Here is a 13,990-nt window from a genome sequence, read left to right on the forward strand (position 1 = left end):
AATACAGAAACAAATTATTTTCTAAAAAAAAAAAAAAGGATTTTATGGTGTAAAAGGAGAATTTAAGTATTTTAAAAATATATAAATTTGTTATCACAATCATTAAACAGCCTGTAGAATAAATTTATCTTGTAATTTATACTGCATGATCAGCTCTATAAAAACAAAACCCAAACAAGCAATGGTGGAATTGCTTTTTTCCACCTGTGGATAGGCCATCAATATTGGAGTCCTAGAAGACAAATTTGAGGGGGTTAAACAATTGTCCAACATACATCATGCTCAACTTCAGGGACTGAAGATTGAGAGAGGGGGGCATTGAAAAGTGACAACCAAAATATCTGCACTTCCTGTTGTCACTTTTGCAAAAATGGCTGCCGCTTCAAAAATCGCCAATCTCTCTGTAAGCTAAAAAAACAATGGCTAAACTTGAGTTGAGTCAAAAATTATCAGCACTCCAGTTATATTAAAACTTCTGTTGGCCTCAGTGACTTATCAACAATTTATGTTGCAGGTTGCTATCTCTCTAGTCACTGCTGGGCAGGTTTGAATGTGTAAAGTCAGTTAATGTGCAACCGCAGTGCAACAAAAAATGACTTGCGATTTGCACGAAAGAAGAGCGTTGTGATTCCTTTTTTTAAGCCTGGAAGTAAACAGCAGAGTATGGAATGAAAACATCCTCAGTCATCTACCAAGAAAAAGTTCAAAATTCAACCATCGGCTTGAAAATTGATGCTTACAGTTTTTTGGGATTCTCAAGGGCCAATATTAAAACATTATCAGGAAAAAGGTTCAACAATCAACAGTGCCCTTTTAGGGCTCCCACCCACTGGCAATATTTTCTCCACTGCGATGCGATTCTAAAGTTAAAGTCTTGCATCGCAGTGCGAGAAAAAAAATCGGCATCACGCCGGGATATCGGCATCACGCCGACATATCGCCAGTCTCTTCAATGGGGCCAGCGGCAGCAGCGCTAGCCCCATTGAAAAGAGATGGAGAATGCCGGGGACTTCTGCCACAGCTGTAACAGCTGTGGCAGAAGTCCGCGGCATTCTCCCCATGCTTTCAATGGGGCTAGCGCTGCTGTCGCTGGCCCCATTGAAACCACTTGCGATATGTTGGTTCTATACCGGCCTCTTTCTTGCGCTGGGATGCGCGAGTTTTCTCGTGCTCTCGCAGCGCAAGAAAGAAAATATCGCCAGTGGGTGGGAGCCCTTACAGTGAGATACTCGCTGAAGAGCTGAAGCCTAAAATTCAAACACAACCCTGAAGACTGCTAAGAGTGTTCTGTTGTTGCATGACAATGGACGTCCGCTCACCACTGCCTATACTATCAACACTCCGCAACAAGATTGTTTTGAAGTGTTAGAGCATCCCCCCTGATCTTGACCCACCATGATCGGACTATCACCTGTTTGGTCCCCTAAAAGAAGCCCTATGAGAACAAAGATTTACGTCTGATGAAAAGGGGAAAAAAGCAATGCATTTGTGGCTCGAAGCTCAGCCTAAAACATTTTTCAACTAAGGAACTATGAGAGCTTGTTGACAGATGGACAAAGTGTATTCGAAAGCCGGGAGATTATGTTGAAAAATAATGTTTTGGGTTTTTTTTTCTGAAATTTGGTTAAAATAAATTCTACAACCAGAGTGCGGATAATTTTTGACTCATATATGAATAATTTTACATTTTGGGTGAAAATCCTCTTTGAAGGGTTTTTCCAGAATTGACATTTATAACAGGTGAAACAGAGACTGAAGAGGTGACCATCCTTAAATGGTGCCTTTCCATAGAAATCACCTGAGGATCCTACATGCCAAATACTCACTTATTTCATATGCCGACATCTAATTGATGTTTCAGACTGTGCAATTCTGACAAGACATATGTTTCTGGCAGATCTGGCACTAGCACTTGCTATGCCTTCTCAGTATGTTCTATAATATTACTATGCATCATGATAATTATGTCTAGGCTTAGTGGGGATTTTCCGCTGCAGATTTTACTGCAAAGCCGCATGTACGGTATATGGAATTGGCCATAGATTTCACCTTATGATTATATACCGTAAATTATTGCAGATTTTCAGTGTAGAATTACACGGAAAATCTGCAACAGTTCTGTCACATCTGAATATGACCTAATAATACAAACATAAATCACTTTTAGTCTAAATTCCTCGATCAAATATGCAATGTAAGTCACATTTTAATGCCCCCTGCTTCTTTTTTTTATGCCGTTTCTAGACTTTGGCAATGTTTTACAGGGGTGGAGTTCTGATAACTGATTAGATACTGTAAGTGGTCTCATGAAATAAATGACTACAGGACTACGCTTTGAAGAATTTACAATAATGCTCTAGATCAAGGGTACTCAGCTGGTGGACTGCAGTCTGATCCGGCCTGGGGGCGCCAGCTGTCCAGATTTTGCAAACCTGCCAGTATGGATGCAAGGCATGTATGACGGGAAGTCTGTGATCAGGAACTACCGCTGGGACCCAGTACACAAGGTCCTGACACTGGCTATCGTCAGGACCTTGTGTACGGTTGTATCTGGTAATGAAGAGGACCTGGGTGCCGTAAGTACATATACACTGACATGCCAAAAGTCATGGGACAGAAACTAATATTGTGCAGAGCACCCTCTAACACAGTAAACGGCATTGATTCCACAAGTGGACAGAAGATGTCTGGAGGGATGTTGAGTCACACAGTCTGGATAGTCACCCACAGCTCCGTGGTATTTGTAGGTGTAGGATCTCAGGTGCAAATGGATCTCTCAACCAGATCCTATAAATATTCAGTTGGGCTTATAGCTGGTGAACCAATTCTGGACAACTTTGGCCTCATAGAACAATGCATTATCTTGCTGGAATATCCCATCCTTGTGGGGGTATATGTGTCGCAGTATGGGCAGGCAACACAGGAACCGGAGTATGATGCGGATACCAGGCGTACAAAAACATATATACTTTTATTATAACAAAGAACTGTAGGGAAAAATTGGTTATGAAGGTATTGAAAAGAGAAGTCGTAGAAGATAATATATGATTTTAATGCTAGAAAGTCGACCCTGACTATGCTAACTAACAATCAGGACATAGAAACGGATTTCACACTCTACAATTGGTACACACAAGTATAACGACATATTCCATAAAATTAGAAATTAAAGTCTCTGAAGGCGGTATGATCATAACTCTGGTGAAATGCCACACACAGTCTTTTGTTAACAAAGAGGCTGATCATAGAACCTGTACAACTAAGACAAGCAGATAGTACTTTAAGCGCAAAGTCCTAGCTTGTCTCTAGTTCTGTGAAAGTACGTTACTATGTGGATGAGCTAACAGAATTGCAGACGTCCAATTGAATAACACAGTATGTCAATGTCCCTGACTAGCAGGCCTGCTTGCTATCTAACACCAGTTGTTCGTGCGCACACACTGTTTTCATTGAGGTCCGTCCTCACTTACAATCTCTAGCATTTTCTGTTTTGCTGTGGGGGTGATGAAGCCTCCGAAGTCCAACAGTGGTCTTCGATCCAGATCACTGTTAAATTATATGCCTCTTCCCATGTCTGTTTCAGACGTGATCCTTCTGGCTGTAAGTTTGGGAATCTGCAACATGAGTCTCTGCAGGAGAACTCTCTCTCTCAGTAGTCCTTTCCTGACACAGGGTTAGTGCAGGCAGCAGTATGCAACCAGTTCAGTCATTCAGCTGCCTCTCCACTCAGGCAGTCACACTAAAATCCTCAGCTGCAATCTACTTGGGGAGTCTCCCTCACACCGCCTTCCTCCTCTCTCTCATCCGCAGGAACTTGTGCCAGTTCCAGGGGTGGAGTTTCAATGTGGTGCCAAAGCATTTGCTCGTGCAAATGTTCGTTCGCAGTAGCACTTGAATTTTCTCAAATGCAAACCTCTTACACATAAAGTCCATGAAGGGCTGAAAAAAGTCAGCAAGCAATGAAATGTAGTAGGCACCGGTCAATCATGTGTTTAGGTAGACTAGTGGACCCATGCCATGAGAACACACCCCTCTAGGGTCAAGTTAGCAACCGTATGAGCCCAGGTGAGGTGCTGTGTTCTGTGTTGTTGTATTAGCAGAGGTACTCTAGTGGGTTCTCTGCTCATACATCCCATGGAAACTACAGATCTAGCCAGGTTGTGATCATTAAGTATTTGTAGACAGCCACTGCACTATCCACTGAGGCTGGCAATGTCTTCAATGATGTATTCCCAGTACACACATGACAATGGTTTTTGAGAAATGTTAAATGCAACTTCGGAAATGGAATGTCCAATGTGTCTGGCACCCACTATCAAGCCTAGTTTCAGCTCCGATTTTTCATATCACCTTGCCATGAGCATGCAGGGGTGGTGCTCCCAAGCCGTCAGCCGAGGTACCGCCAATTTATAATCAATTCAAATACTACTGTACCATGACTTTTGGCACATCAGTGTATTTTCTGCCTTGTGTAGGGTCTGATTAATCTTGGAATCTGGTCTGGGATCTGATTCATTTTGACAGTCTAGTCTTTGATCTGATTAATTTCAGTGGTCTGGTTTAGGGTCTGAACTATTTTTAGGAATCTAGTCTGGGGTCTAATTAAATAATTTTGGCATTCTAGTTTAAATGAGTTTAGGAGTTTAGGGTCTTTATTAATTTTGAAGTTTGCTCTAAATCAATTTAGTGGTCTAGTCTGCTTTTCCTCTAATAAATAATATTAAAATTCTATGTGAGTAGTTCTACAAAATCGTTAACAAGATATAGACACAGGTAAGTGGCTACGAGTAGCCCATTACCGTTGCTCTAAATCAAGTAATTTATAATCACTAGTCATGTTCCTTAGGGCTCTTTCCTATGAGCGGATATACGGCGACGGTATTTTTATGTTTTTCACACCTGCTCCATATAAGCGCCAGAATGGCCATTTTTCCCCGATCACGGCCAGCATTTTCTCATCCAAGCTTTTCGCAGCATTGGACGCTGCAAAAATTCCTCCTCCTTCCTTCGCTCTCCCTGCTGCCATAGGCGTCTATAGGACCCGACGGCGTATATTGGCCAAAAGATATTTTCGGAACTATCTTTTGGCTGAGCGCGGGCCGCGTATATGTTCTATTTTTTGTGCTGCTGGCATATTTACGTGCCGTATGTTCGCCCATGTGAATGGCTGCATTGGAAGCCAATGCTTCACATAGGTACCGTATATGCGCCCAGGTGTGAAAACGCAGCATATATGCGCTCGTGGGAATAAAGCCTCATTGCCATATTTTTAAACTATTCTTACGGCTTACATAATATAGTGGGACTTTCTCTAGTAGGGCCCTTCTCTTTTAGCTAAAGTTCTTACAGAAATTAATATAAGCAATGGGCACCAATACATTCAGTTTAGGGCTCTTTCCTACGAGCATATTGGCCATCCGTTTTCATGGGCAGCCGATATACGCTGTGATCTGATGCATTGGATTCTAATGCATCAGATCACATGGCTGTATTCCCGGGACGTAAAAGCACCCGGCCAGCCCAATATAGCACCGGGTGTTTTTACGTCGGGCCCAAAACATAGCCCTGGAACTATGCTTTGGGCCGGAATATGTCAACCGATGCATGGACTCCTATGGGAGCCAATGGCAGTGGCAGTGGGAGGGAGTTTAGCAGCGTGGCTGCTAAACTCCCTCCCTCTGTTCTCCTCCCCCTCATGGAGGCTCACCTCTCGTCTCCTCTCCTTCTGTACAATGGGAGGGGCAGAGCCAAGCATTAGTCCGCCCTGCCTCCTCCCATTGATGGCTATGGACAAGGAGTGGGGCGGGGGTGGAGCTAAGCTCCCGCCCTATCCCCGCCCTTGTCCATAGCCATCAATGGGAGGAGGCGGGGCGGATGGGCACTTAGCCCCGCCCCACCTCCTCCTATTGCACAGAACAAGCGGGGAGGAGACGAAAGGTGACGACGGAGGGGAAATGGGCAACGGCCTGGTGAGCTCGGCACATATGCGCCAGGCCCCAGGCCGACTGAACGGGTGCACAAACATTTGATTTGTGCACCTGTTCACCAGATTTTTCTCTCCCAACGTAGCGTATATTGGCTGGCCGTGAAAACGGTGGCCTATATGCGCTCGTGGGACTAAAGCCTCAGGCATAACCTCAGTCAAGGTTGACTTTACAGATCTTCTCATCTACTACACCATAGATTCTATAGCCGGCCGTCATATTCAATACCTCATATTAGACTAGTTGCCCTCATTACATTTCCATCAAGATCTACATTGCTCTTTTAACTTATTTTAATTGTTCTAACATATCACTCACCAGACTGACTATCATAAAGAGCAGCTGGATAACATCCGTATAGGCGACAGAATAGAGGCCACCAAGCAAAGTATACAGGATCACTGTACAAGCCGATATTATAATAGATAAGAATCCTTTGACATCCAGGATAACTCTGACGGTGGCTCCTATAAGGGAACAGAGAACTAATTAGATAAATCAATGTAGGCTGGCTGGTCATTACCCAACACTCCACGCCTAAACATGCACATTCAGCTTGGCCAAGCATGTGTTCTAAATGTAGAAAGAGTGTAAAACCGCTGCCAAACCCCTCTGGTGGTGGCTTATCTCCCCAAGAACAAGAGGAGCCGATAATTGAAATCTAACTGCCAGATCTTGCAACGTAAGACTTTGTCCGAAACCCCATTATGTGAGAGTTTAGGGGGTACAAGCTTGGTGTAACATTGAGTAAAAACTGTAGTGATTAATCAAAATCCACTAGAATTATTTAAAAAGCTTGAAGATGTGTCCCGATTTATTGAGAGTTTTCTTCAGTTCAACACTTGCAAATGAAACTGTGAAATGTCTTCAGGAATCTGTGCAAATGTTTTAGGCAGGTTTGGAAAAATGCTGCAAAGTAAGTTTTTTTTCAAAAAAAGAAGGTGTCTAATTGGCTCCAAGTTTGTTCTGGATTAAACGTATCTATAAATCTCCGAATGCCAATGCCCAAGTATACGGTATCCCGTTTGAAACTTTCACTCTCACGAGGGGGACCAGATAGGGTTGCCCATTGTCCCCTGCTTTGTTCGCACTAGCCATTGAAGCTGTAGCTATCCGATTAAGAGGCACTCCCACTGTCACAGGCGTCCAATGGGGGTGGTGAGAGAGTGTTGTCGGACTATATGCGGACGATATGATACTCTTTCTCCGTAACCCAGAACAATCGCTTCCTCATGCCATGAATATTATTATTCTCCCGTAATACTCTGGCCTATATATTAATTGGCAGAAATCGGCAATATTGTTTACCACGCAAAATCCGACTATAGATCCTCATATAGCTAGACACAAATTACCAATGGTGTCTAAATTTAAATACTTAGGTATAAAAATGGTATGTGACCACAAACAGGCCCTAACCGAAACCATTGACCCACTACTGGATCTAATCAAAATCTAGCTCTGGTCTAAACTGTCCTTTTCTCCTGGCCGGGAGTATAAATCATATTAAAATGGTGATTCAGCCCAAGTGCTTGTATATTATGCAACACGTATCAGTCAAGATCCCACTGAGATTTTCCTAGTCTATAAATTCCATACTTATTACCTTCATATGAGGCTCAGCCTGTGCAAAAGTTAAATTAACTACATTACAAAGACCAAAGAACCAGACAGGTATGGCCCTCCCAGATTTCAAACTTTACTACCTGGCGGGAGAGCTTAGAAATCTAAGACCATGATTCTTGACTGAAGAGCTCCCCACTGCAGACCACTTCCTAGCTGAAATAGTAAATGAGAAAAACCTGGTAGGCTACCTGGAAGGACCAGAACACACTAAGGCTTTATTCCCACGAGCATATATCATCTGGGGCGTAAATGTTTGTGAACGGGTGCACAAATCTAACCTTTGTGTGCCCATTTACACAGCATGGGCCCCGGCGCATATGGCCCAAGGTCACCTTGCCGTCGCCCCTTTCCCCTCCCTCTCCCTCACAGGCTCACGTCTGCTCTCCTCCCTGCTCGTTCTTTGTAATTGGAAGGGTGGGGCGGAGCTAAGCACTGGCCCGTCCCGCCTCGTCCCATGGATGGCTATGGACAAGAGGCGGGGAGAGGGAGGAGGCGCGATAGGACAGCACTTAGCTCCACCCCCTCCCATTGCAAAGAACGAACGGGAAGGAGAGCAGAGGTGAGCCTGCACGAGGAAAGGAGAGCAGAGGGAGGGAGTTTAGCAGCCACGCTGCTGAACACCCTCCCACCTATGGCCGCTGCCATGGGCTCCCATAGGAGCCCATGCAGCGGCCGATGCATTTCAGCCCAAAAGATAGTTCTGGGACTATCTTTTGGGCCCGACGTAAAAAAACGCCCGGCGCTATATTGGCCTGGCCAGGCGCTTTTACATCTCAGGAATACGGCCATGTGGAATCCAATGCATTAGATCACAGCATATATCTGCCGGCCATGAAAACTGCCGGCGGATATACGCTCGTGGGAAAGAGCCCTAAAGCTCGGGGCATACTCCCGTTACATAAATTAGCCCTCTCTGTTTGGCAGTTGGCTAAATCTGTGCAACATTTTGAGGATGCGATAGTAGAAATGCCATTATGGAACAACTCTATTCTTCCCTCCATGGGCTCAGTACCAGATCCCCAGTACTGAGTAAATCTGGGAGTAGTCACGCTGGGAGATATATATAGGACCAATATGTTCATTTCCTATACCCAATTACGGGATGAACTATACCCAATTACGGAATTACGCTACCTGCAGCTCTTCAGGTACTTTCGATTGCGACAAGCTGCCAATTCCCAGTTCCCAGCTGCTGCGTTTCAAATCCCTAAATGCTCTGTTATTGGAATTCTCAAGTCCCAAGACCCTAAAGGATTGATCTCTGCATTGTATACGCACCTATTGTCTGCCAAAATTGGCTACACCCCACCAGCAATTCAAAATAAATGGCAGGCTCTTGTTCCGGAAATAACATCGGAAGACTGGCAGGATATTCTAGAGTCCCATTTATGGGTATCCCCGGCAGTAAATAATAGATTAATACAACTATATATAATACATCAATCTTATCTTGCACCCATACGACTACATAGAATGGGCAGAACTCAGATATCAGAGTGTCATAGATGTCACCATGTGAATGCTGACTTCTGGCATATGTTATGGGACTGCCCACACATCAGGGACTACTGTACAGAGGTGATAACGCTTTTGTCAGAGCTTTTGCCCTCTTCATATACAATCACTCTGGATCCTAAAATAACAATATTTGGCTTGGTAGATGAGGAATAGAGATGAGCGAGCGTACTCGGTTCGGGTGTTTTTGCACTCGAGCACCGCATTTTCCGAGTAACTGACTACTCGGACGAAAAGATTCGGGGGGGCGCCTGGGGGCGGCGTGTTGGAACGGGGGTAGCAGTGGGGAACAGGGGGGAGCTCTCTCTCTCCCCCCCCCCCACTCCCCTCTGCAACCCCCCGCACACCCCCGGCACCCCCCGAATCTTTTCGTCCGAGTAGTCACTTACTCGGAAAAAGCGGTGCTTGAGTCCAAAAACACCCGAACCGAGTACACCCACTCATTTCTAATGAGGAACAATGGCCTCATCACATGCAAGTCTTTTTGAGAGAGGTGTTGTTTTTGGCTCGGAAAGTACTTGCTCTGAAATGGATGGCTGACGAATCTCCATCCATATCCAGATGGAAAAGTCTGGTCAATACTGTGTTGCCATATGAAAAAGTCGTTTACTGGCACAGGGGGTTGCTTGGCAAAGTTTCAAAAAATTTGGGGTCTGTACTACTATAAGATAGCACTAATGCCACTTTGTAGCCACAAAAGTAAACTAATACTAATGCAGACTCGTTCATTGTTTATTGGTTATTCATTGTTTGAAGATTGGAAAAAGTTTTATTGTTATTATAATGGTGTATGAGACACATGTAACAGAAAATGGAAGTTGTAAGCGATATGAAGAAGCAAGTGAGAACTGTGTAATTGAGTTTATTGACATATGGAATGTACTTGTATACCTAATTTCATTAAGTGATCAATAAAACGAAGTAAAAAAAAAAAGAGGACAAGGAGTCCTGGAAGTGATCATTTGGCCCCACTGATCCCTGATCTCAACATCTTCCAGTCTGTCTGGGATCACATGAAGTGACAGAAGGCTTGGAGCGAGCCAACGTCTACAGAAGATCTGTGCTTAGATCTCCAAGATGTTTACAATAACCTTCCTGCCTTCACAAATTGTATTCAAGTGTACCTATAGGAATTGATGCTGTTTTGAAGACAAAGGATGAACACACCAAATATTGATGTGATTTAGATTTCTTTTTTGGTTAATTACTTAGCATTTTGGGATTTGACAAAAAACTATTAAAGGAGATGTCTCGAGGAAGCAGTGAATTTTTTTTTTTGCCCAGTCCCCCTAATTAAACATACATTACTAATTACCCCTGTAAATGACTTTCCTAGCTGGTTTCTACTTACCGTTCCAGCGTTTCAGCAACTTATAAAACTTTTTCCCAAGATGGCCGCCAGCTCTTTTCGCATCGCTTGCTGTAGCCCGACGTGCGCGCTCCCGAGACGCTACCAGCTGTGTCTCCATGGCAACCAGACGCCCCGCAGCCGCTGACCGGACCCCTGGAGTGAACACGGCCGACCAGTCACCCACCGCCAGGCAGAAGGTAACCGGCGCAGCACCCCCCCCCCATCACAGCGGCAGCCCCCCCGGCCCAGCGACAGCCCCCCCCGGCCCAGCGCTAGTTCCCCCGGCGCAGCGACAGCCCCCCCCCGGCCCAGCGCTAGTTCCCCCGGCGCAGCGATAGCCCCCCCCCCGGCCCAGCGCTAGTTCCCCCGTCGCAGCGACAGCCCCCCCCCGGCCCAGCGCTAGTTCCCCCGGCGCAGCGACAGCCCCCCCCCGGCCCAGCGCTAGTTCCCCCGGCCCAGCGCTAGTTCCCCCGGCGCAGCAACAGCCCCCCCCGGCCCAGCGCTAGTTCCCCCGGCGCAGCGACAGCCCCCCCCGGCCCATCACTTACCAGGACAGCTGGACGGCGGGACAGCTGGGCGGCTTCTCCGGACAGCTCGGCAGCTCTGCACCTTCCTCTAACAGAGGAAGGTACAGAATGGCCGCTCCAGCGCGCTCCCGAGCAGTGACAGCTCGTCTGCGCATGCGCAGAAGAGCTGTAGCGGGGAGCACACTGAAGCGGCTCGTGCTGAAAGGAGAAGACCGGACTGCGCAAGCGCGTCTAAAAAAGCAAGCTGACAGCGAATTTAGACGGAACCATGGAGACGAGGACGCTAGCAACGGAGCAGGTAAGTGGAATAACTTCTGTATGGCTCATATTTAATGCACGATGTATATTACAAAGTGCATTAATATGGCCATACGGAAGTGTATAACCCCACTTGGTTTCGCGAGACCACCCCTTTAACTCTTCTATTTTTGAAAGCATTCTTACCTTGCTGCGTTTTTTCCATACCTGCCTAAAACTTTTGCACAGTACTGTACCTTGACCTGGAAGGGTGACATCCTCTATATATTAGCTTGTGTACTAACGGTATTGAGTTATGACTCACCCAAAGAGGCCAGAATGGATGCAAACCAAAAAATGTCTCCCAGCAGTGGTGGGATAAACAGGATGCTCCCCATTTTATCTCCAAAAGTTTCCTGCAGAGGATCCATCATCGTCACGTAATTTTTAGACCTCATTGGCTTAACAAAGAACAGAGCACCTGGAAGATATCAAAATACATAAGATTATCCAAAAGCAGACGCCTGTATAAGGTGGTCAAGATTAATGCAAATGAAATCAAAGTCATCATGATAGTATCCTTAGCTCAAACTTATCTTTAAGAGAAGGCCAGACCATTGAGGGATAGAAAAGATGGAAGAACTCTGTTAATGTGGCCATACAACTTCAATAACTGTTCGCCAAATGCTACAATAACCATGCCCGTGTTTTTGGGGGGGAGAGGGGTGTAAGCCGTAGCCAGTCAACTCTGGCAGTGGCTTATCTCTTGCAAGAACATAGGATCAGCATGTTGATATCCAACATGTCTAAGCATTCTTTCCCCAACATTTGACATTGGGGAGAGTATGAGATACCGTAAGGGTTTTTTTTACATGGGCTATCTATAGAGATGAGCGAACGTGTTCGTCCGAGCTTGATATTCGTGCGAATATTAGGGTGTTCGGGATGTTCGTTATTCGTAACGAACACCATGCGGTGTTCGGGTTACTTTCACTTCCTTCCCTGAGACGTTAGCGCGCTTTTCTGGCCAATTGAAAGACAGGGAAGGCATTACAACTTCCCCCTGTGTTGTTCCAGCCCTATACCACCCCCCTGCTGTGAGTGGCTGGGGTGATCAGGTGTCCGCCGAATATAAAAGTCGGCCCCTCCCGCGGCTCGCCTCAGATGCCGTGTGAGTTAGATGAGGGACAGTGCTGTTTGTACCGGAGCTGCTGTAGGGAAAGAATTGGTAGTTAGTGTAGGCTTCAAGACCCCCCAAAGGTCCTTATTAGGGCCACTGATAGCTGTGTGTTGGCTGCTGTTAGCAGTGGCAATTATTTTTTTTCTCAAAATCGCCTCTGCAGAGCGTTGCACCCGGCATTAGGGACAGAAGTGCTGCATAGGCAGGGAGAGTGTTAGGAGTGAGTGTAGCCTTCAAGAACCTCAACGGTCCTTTCTAGGGCCATATTTAACCGTGTGCAGTACTGTGCTGGCTGCTGTTAGCTGTGCTGCATTTTTTTTTTCTTCTCAAAATCGCCTCTGCAGAGCATTGCACCCTCCATTGATACTGCAGGGAAAGAATTGTGTAGGCAGGGCCACAACACAGTTATTATTCATTGAATATACGCAGTGAGGCCTTTTGGTGGAAAAAAACTGAAAATAATTCTATTTGTCCTGCCTCTGTCCGTCCTAAGGGCGGTGGACACGTGTCGGCTGCGTGTGCAACGTTTAAAAATCAGACGCACCCAGCTACGTTTTACTGCTGGCTTCGCCATTTGCTTTCCTTAATTGGGAAAAAAAATACCTGCTCTGCCAGAGTTAATAACTCTGCTACCCTCACGTTCTGTGACACATTAGCAGGGACACAGCACAGTTATTAAACTTCTCATGTTTATTGAATATACGCAGTGCTGCCTTTTGGTGGAAAAAAACTGAAAATAATTCTATTTGTCCTGCCTCTGTCCGTCCTAAGGGCGGTGCACACGTGTCGGCTGCGTGTGCAACGTTTAAAAATCAGACGCACCCAGCTACGTTTTACTCCTGGCTTCGCCATTTGCTTTCCTTAATTGGGAAAAAAAATACCTGCTCTGCCAGAGTTAATAACTCTGCTACCCTCACGTTCTGTGACACATTAGCAGGGACACAGCACAGTTATTAAACTTAGATTATTCATTCACTAGAGGCAGTGGGGCCTTTCGTTTTCAAAAAAGGGAAAAAATTATATTTGGCCTGCAGTCTTGCGCCAATTTATTTCCTGCCTGTGAAATCAAATCACTGGTAATACAGCATGCTGAGGGGTAGGGGTAGGCCTAGAGGACGTGGACGCGGCCGAGGACGCGGAGGGCCAAGTCAGGGTGTGGGCACAGGCCGAGCTCCTGATCCAGGTGTGTCGCAGCCGACTGCTGTGCGATTAGGAGAGAGGCACGTTTCTGGCGTCCCCACATTCATCGCCCAATTAATGGGTCCACGTGGGAGACGGTTATTAGAAAATGAGCAGTGTGAGCAGGTCCTGTCCTGGATGGCAGAAAGTGCTTCGAGCAACCTATCGTCAACACGCAGTTCTGCGCCGTCCACTGCTGCAAATCCGAATCCTCTGTCTGCTGCTCCTCCTTCCTCCCAGCCTCCTCACTCCACTACAATGACACCTGCTCAGGAGCGGAAACACTCCCAGGAACTGTTCTCGGGCCCCTGCTTAGATTGGGCAGCAGCGGTTCCTCTCCCACCAGAGGAGTTTATCGTCACTGATGCCCAACCATTCGAAAGTTCCCGGG

At 46.0% G+C, this 13,990-nt stretch overlaps 1 protein-coding gene across 1 annotated transcript in view; it reads right to left on the reverse strand.

Annotated features, from left to right (window-relative positions):
• The window catches only part of LOC136588008 (high affinity choline transporter 1-like), a 41,417-nt gene that overhangs the window by 8,429 nt on the left and 18,998 nt on the right, over positions 1 to 13,990 (reverse strand). Inside the window, exons 3-4 of the mRNA XM_066586890.1 lie at positions 11,566 to 11,721; positions 6,303 to 6,451 (exon numbers count right to left, since the gene is read on the reverse strand). Of these exons, the coding sequence (XP_066442987.1) occupies positions 6,303 to 6,451; positions 11,566 to 11,721 (305 nt within the window). The remainder of the gene's footprint in view (positions 1 to 6,302; positions 6,452 to 11,565; positions 11,722 to 13,990) is intronic.

Source organism: Eleutherodactylus coqui, chromosome 1, assembly GCF_035609145.1.
Source record: "Eleutherodactylus coqui strain aEleCoq1 chromosome 1, aEleCoq1.hap1, whole genome shotgun sequence".
Classification (NCBI taxonomy): domain Eukaryota; kingdom Metazoa; phylum Chordata; class Amphibia; order Anura; family Eleutherodactylidae; genus Eleutherodactylus; species Eleutherodactylus coqui.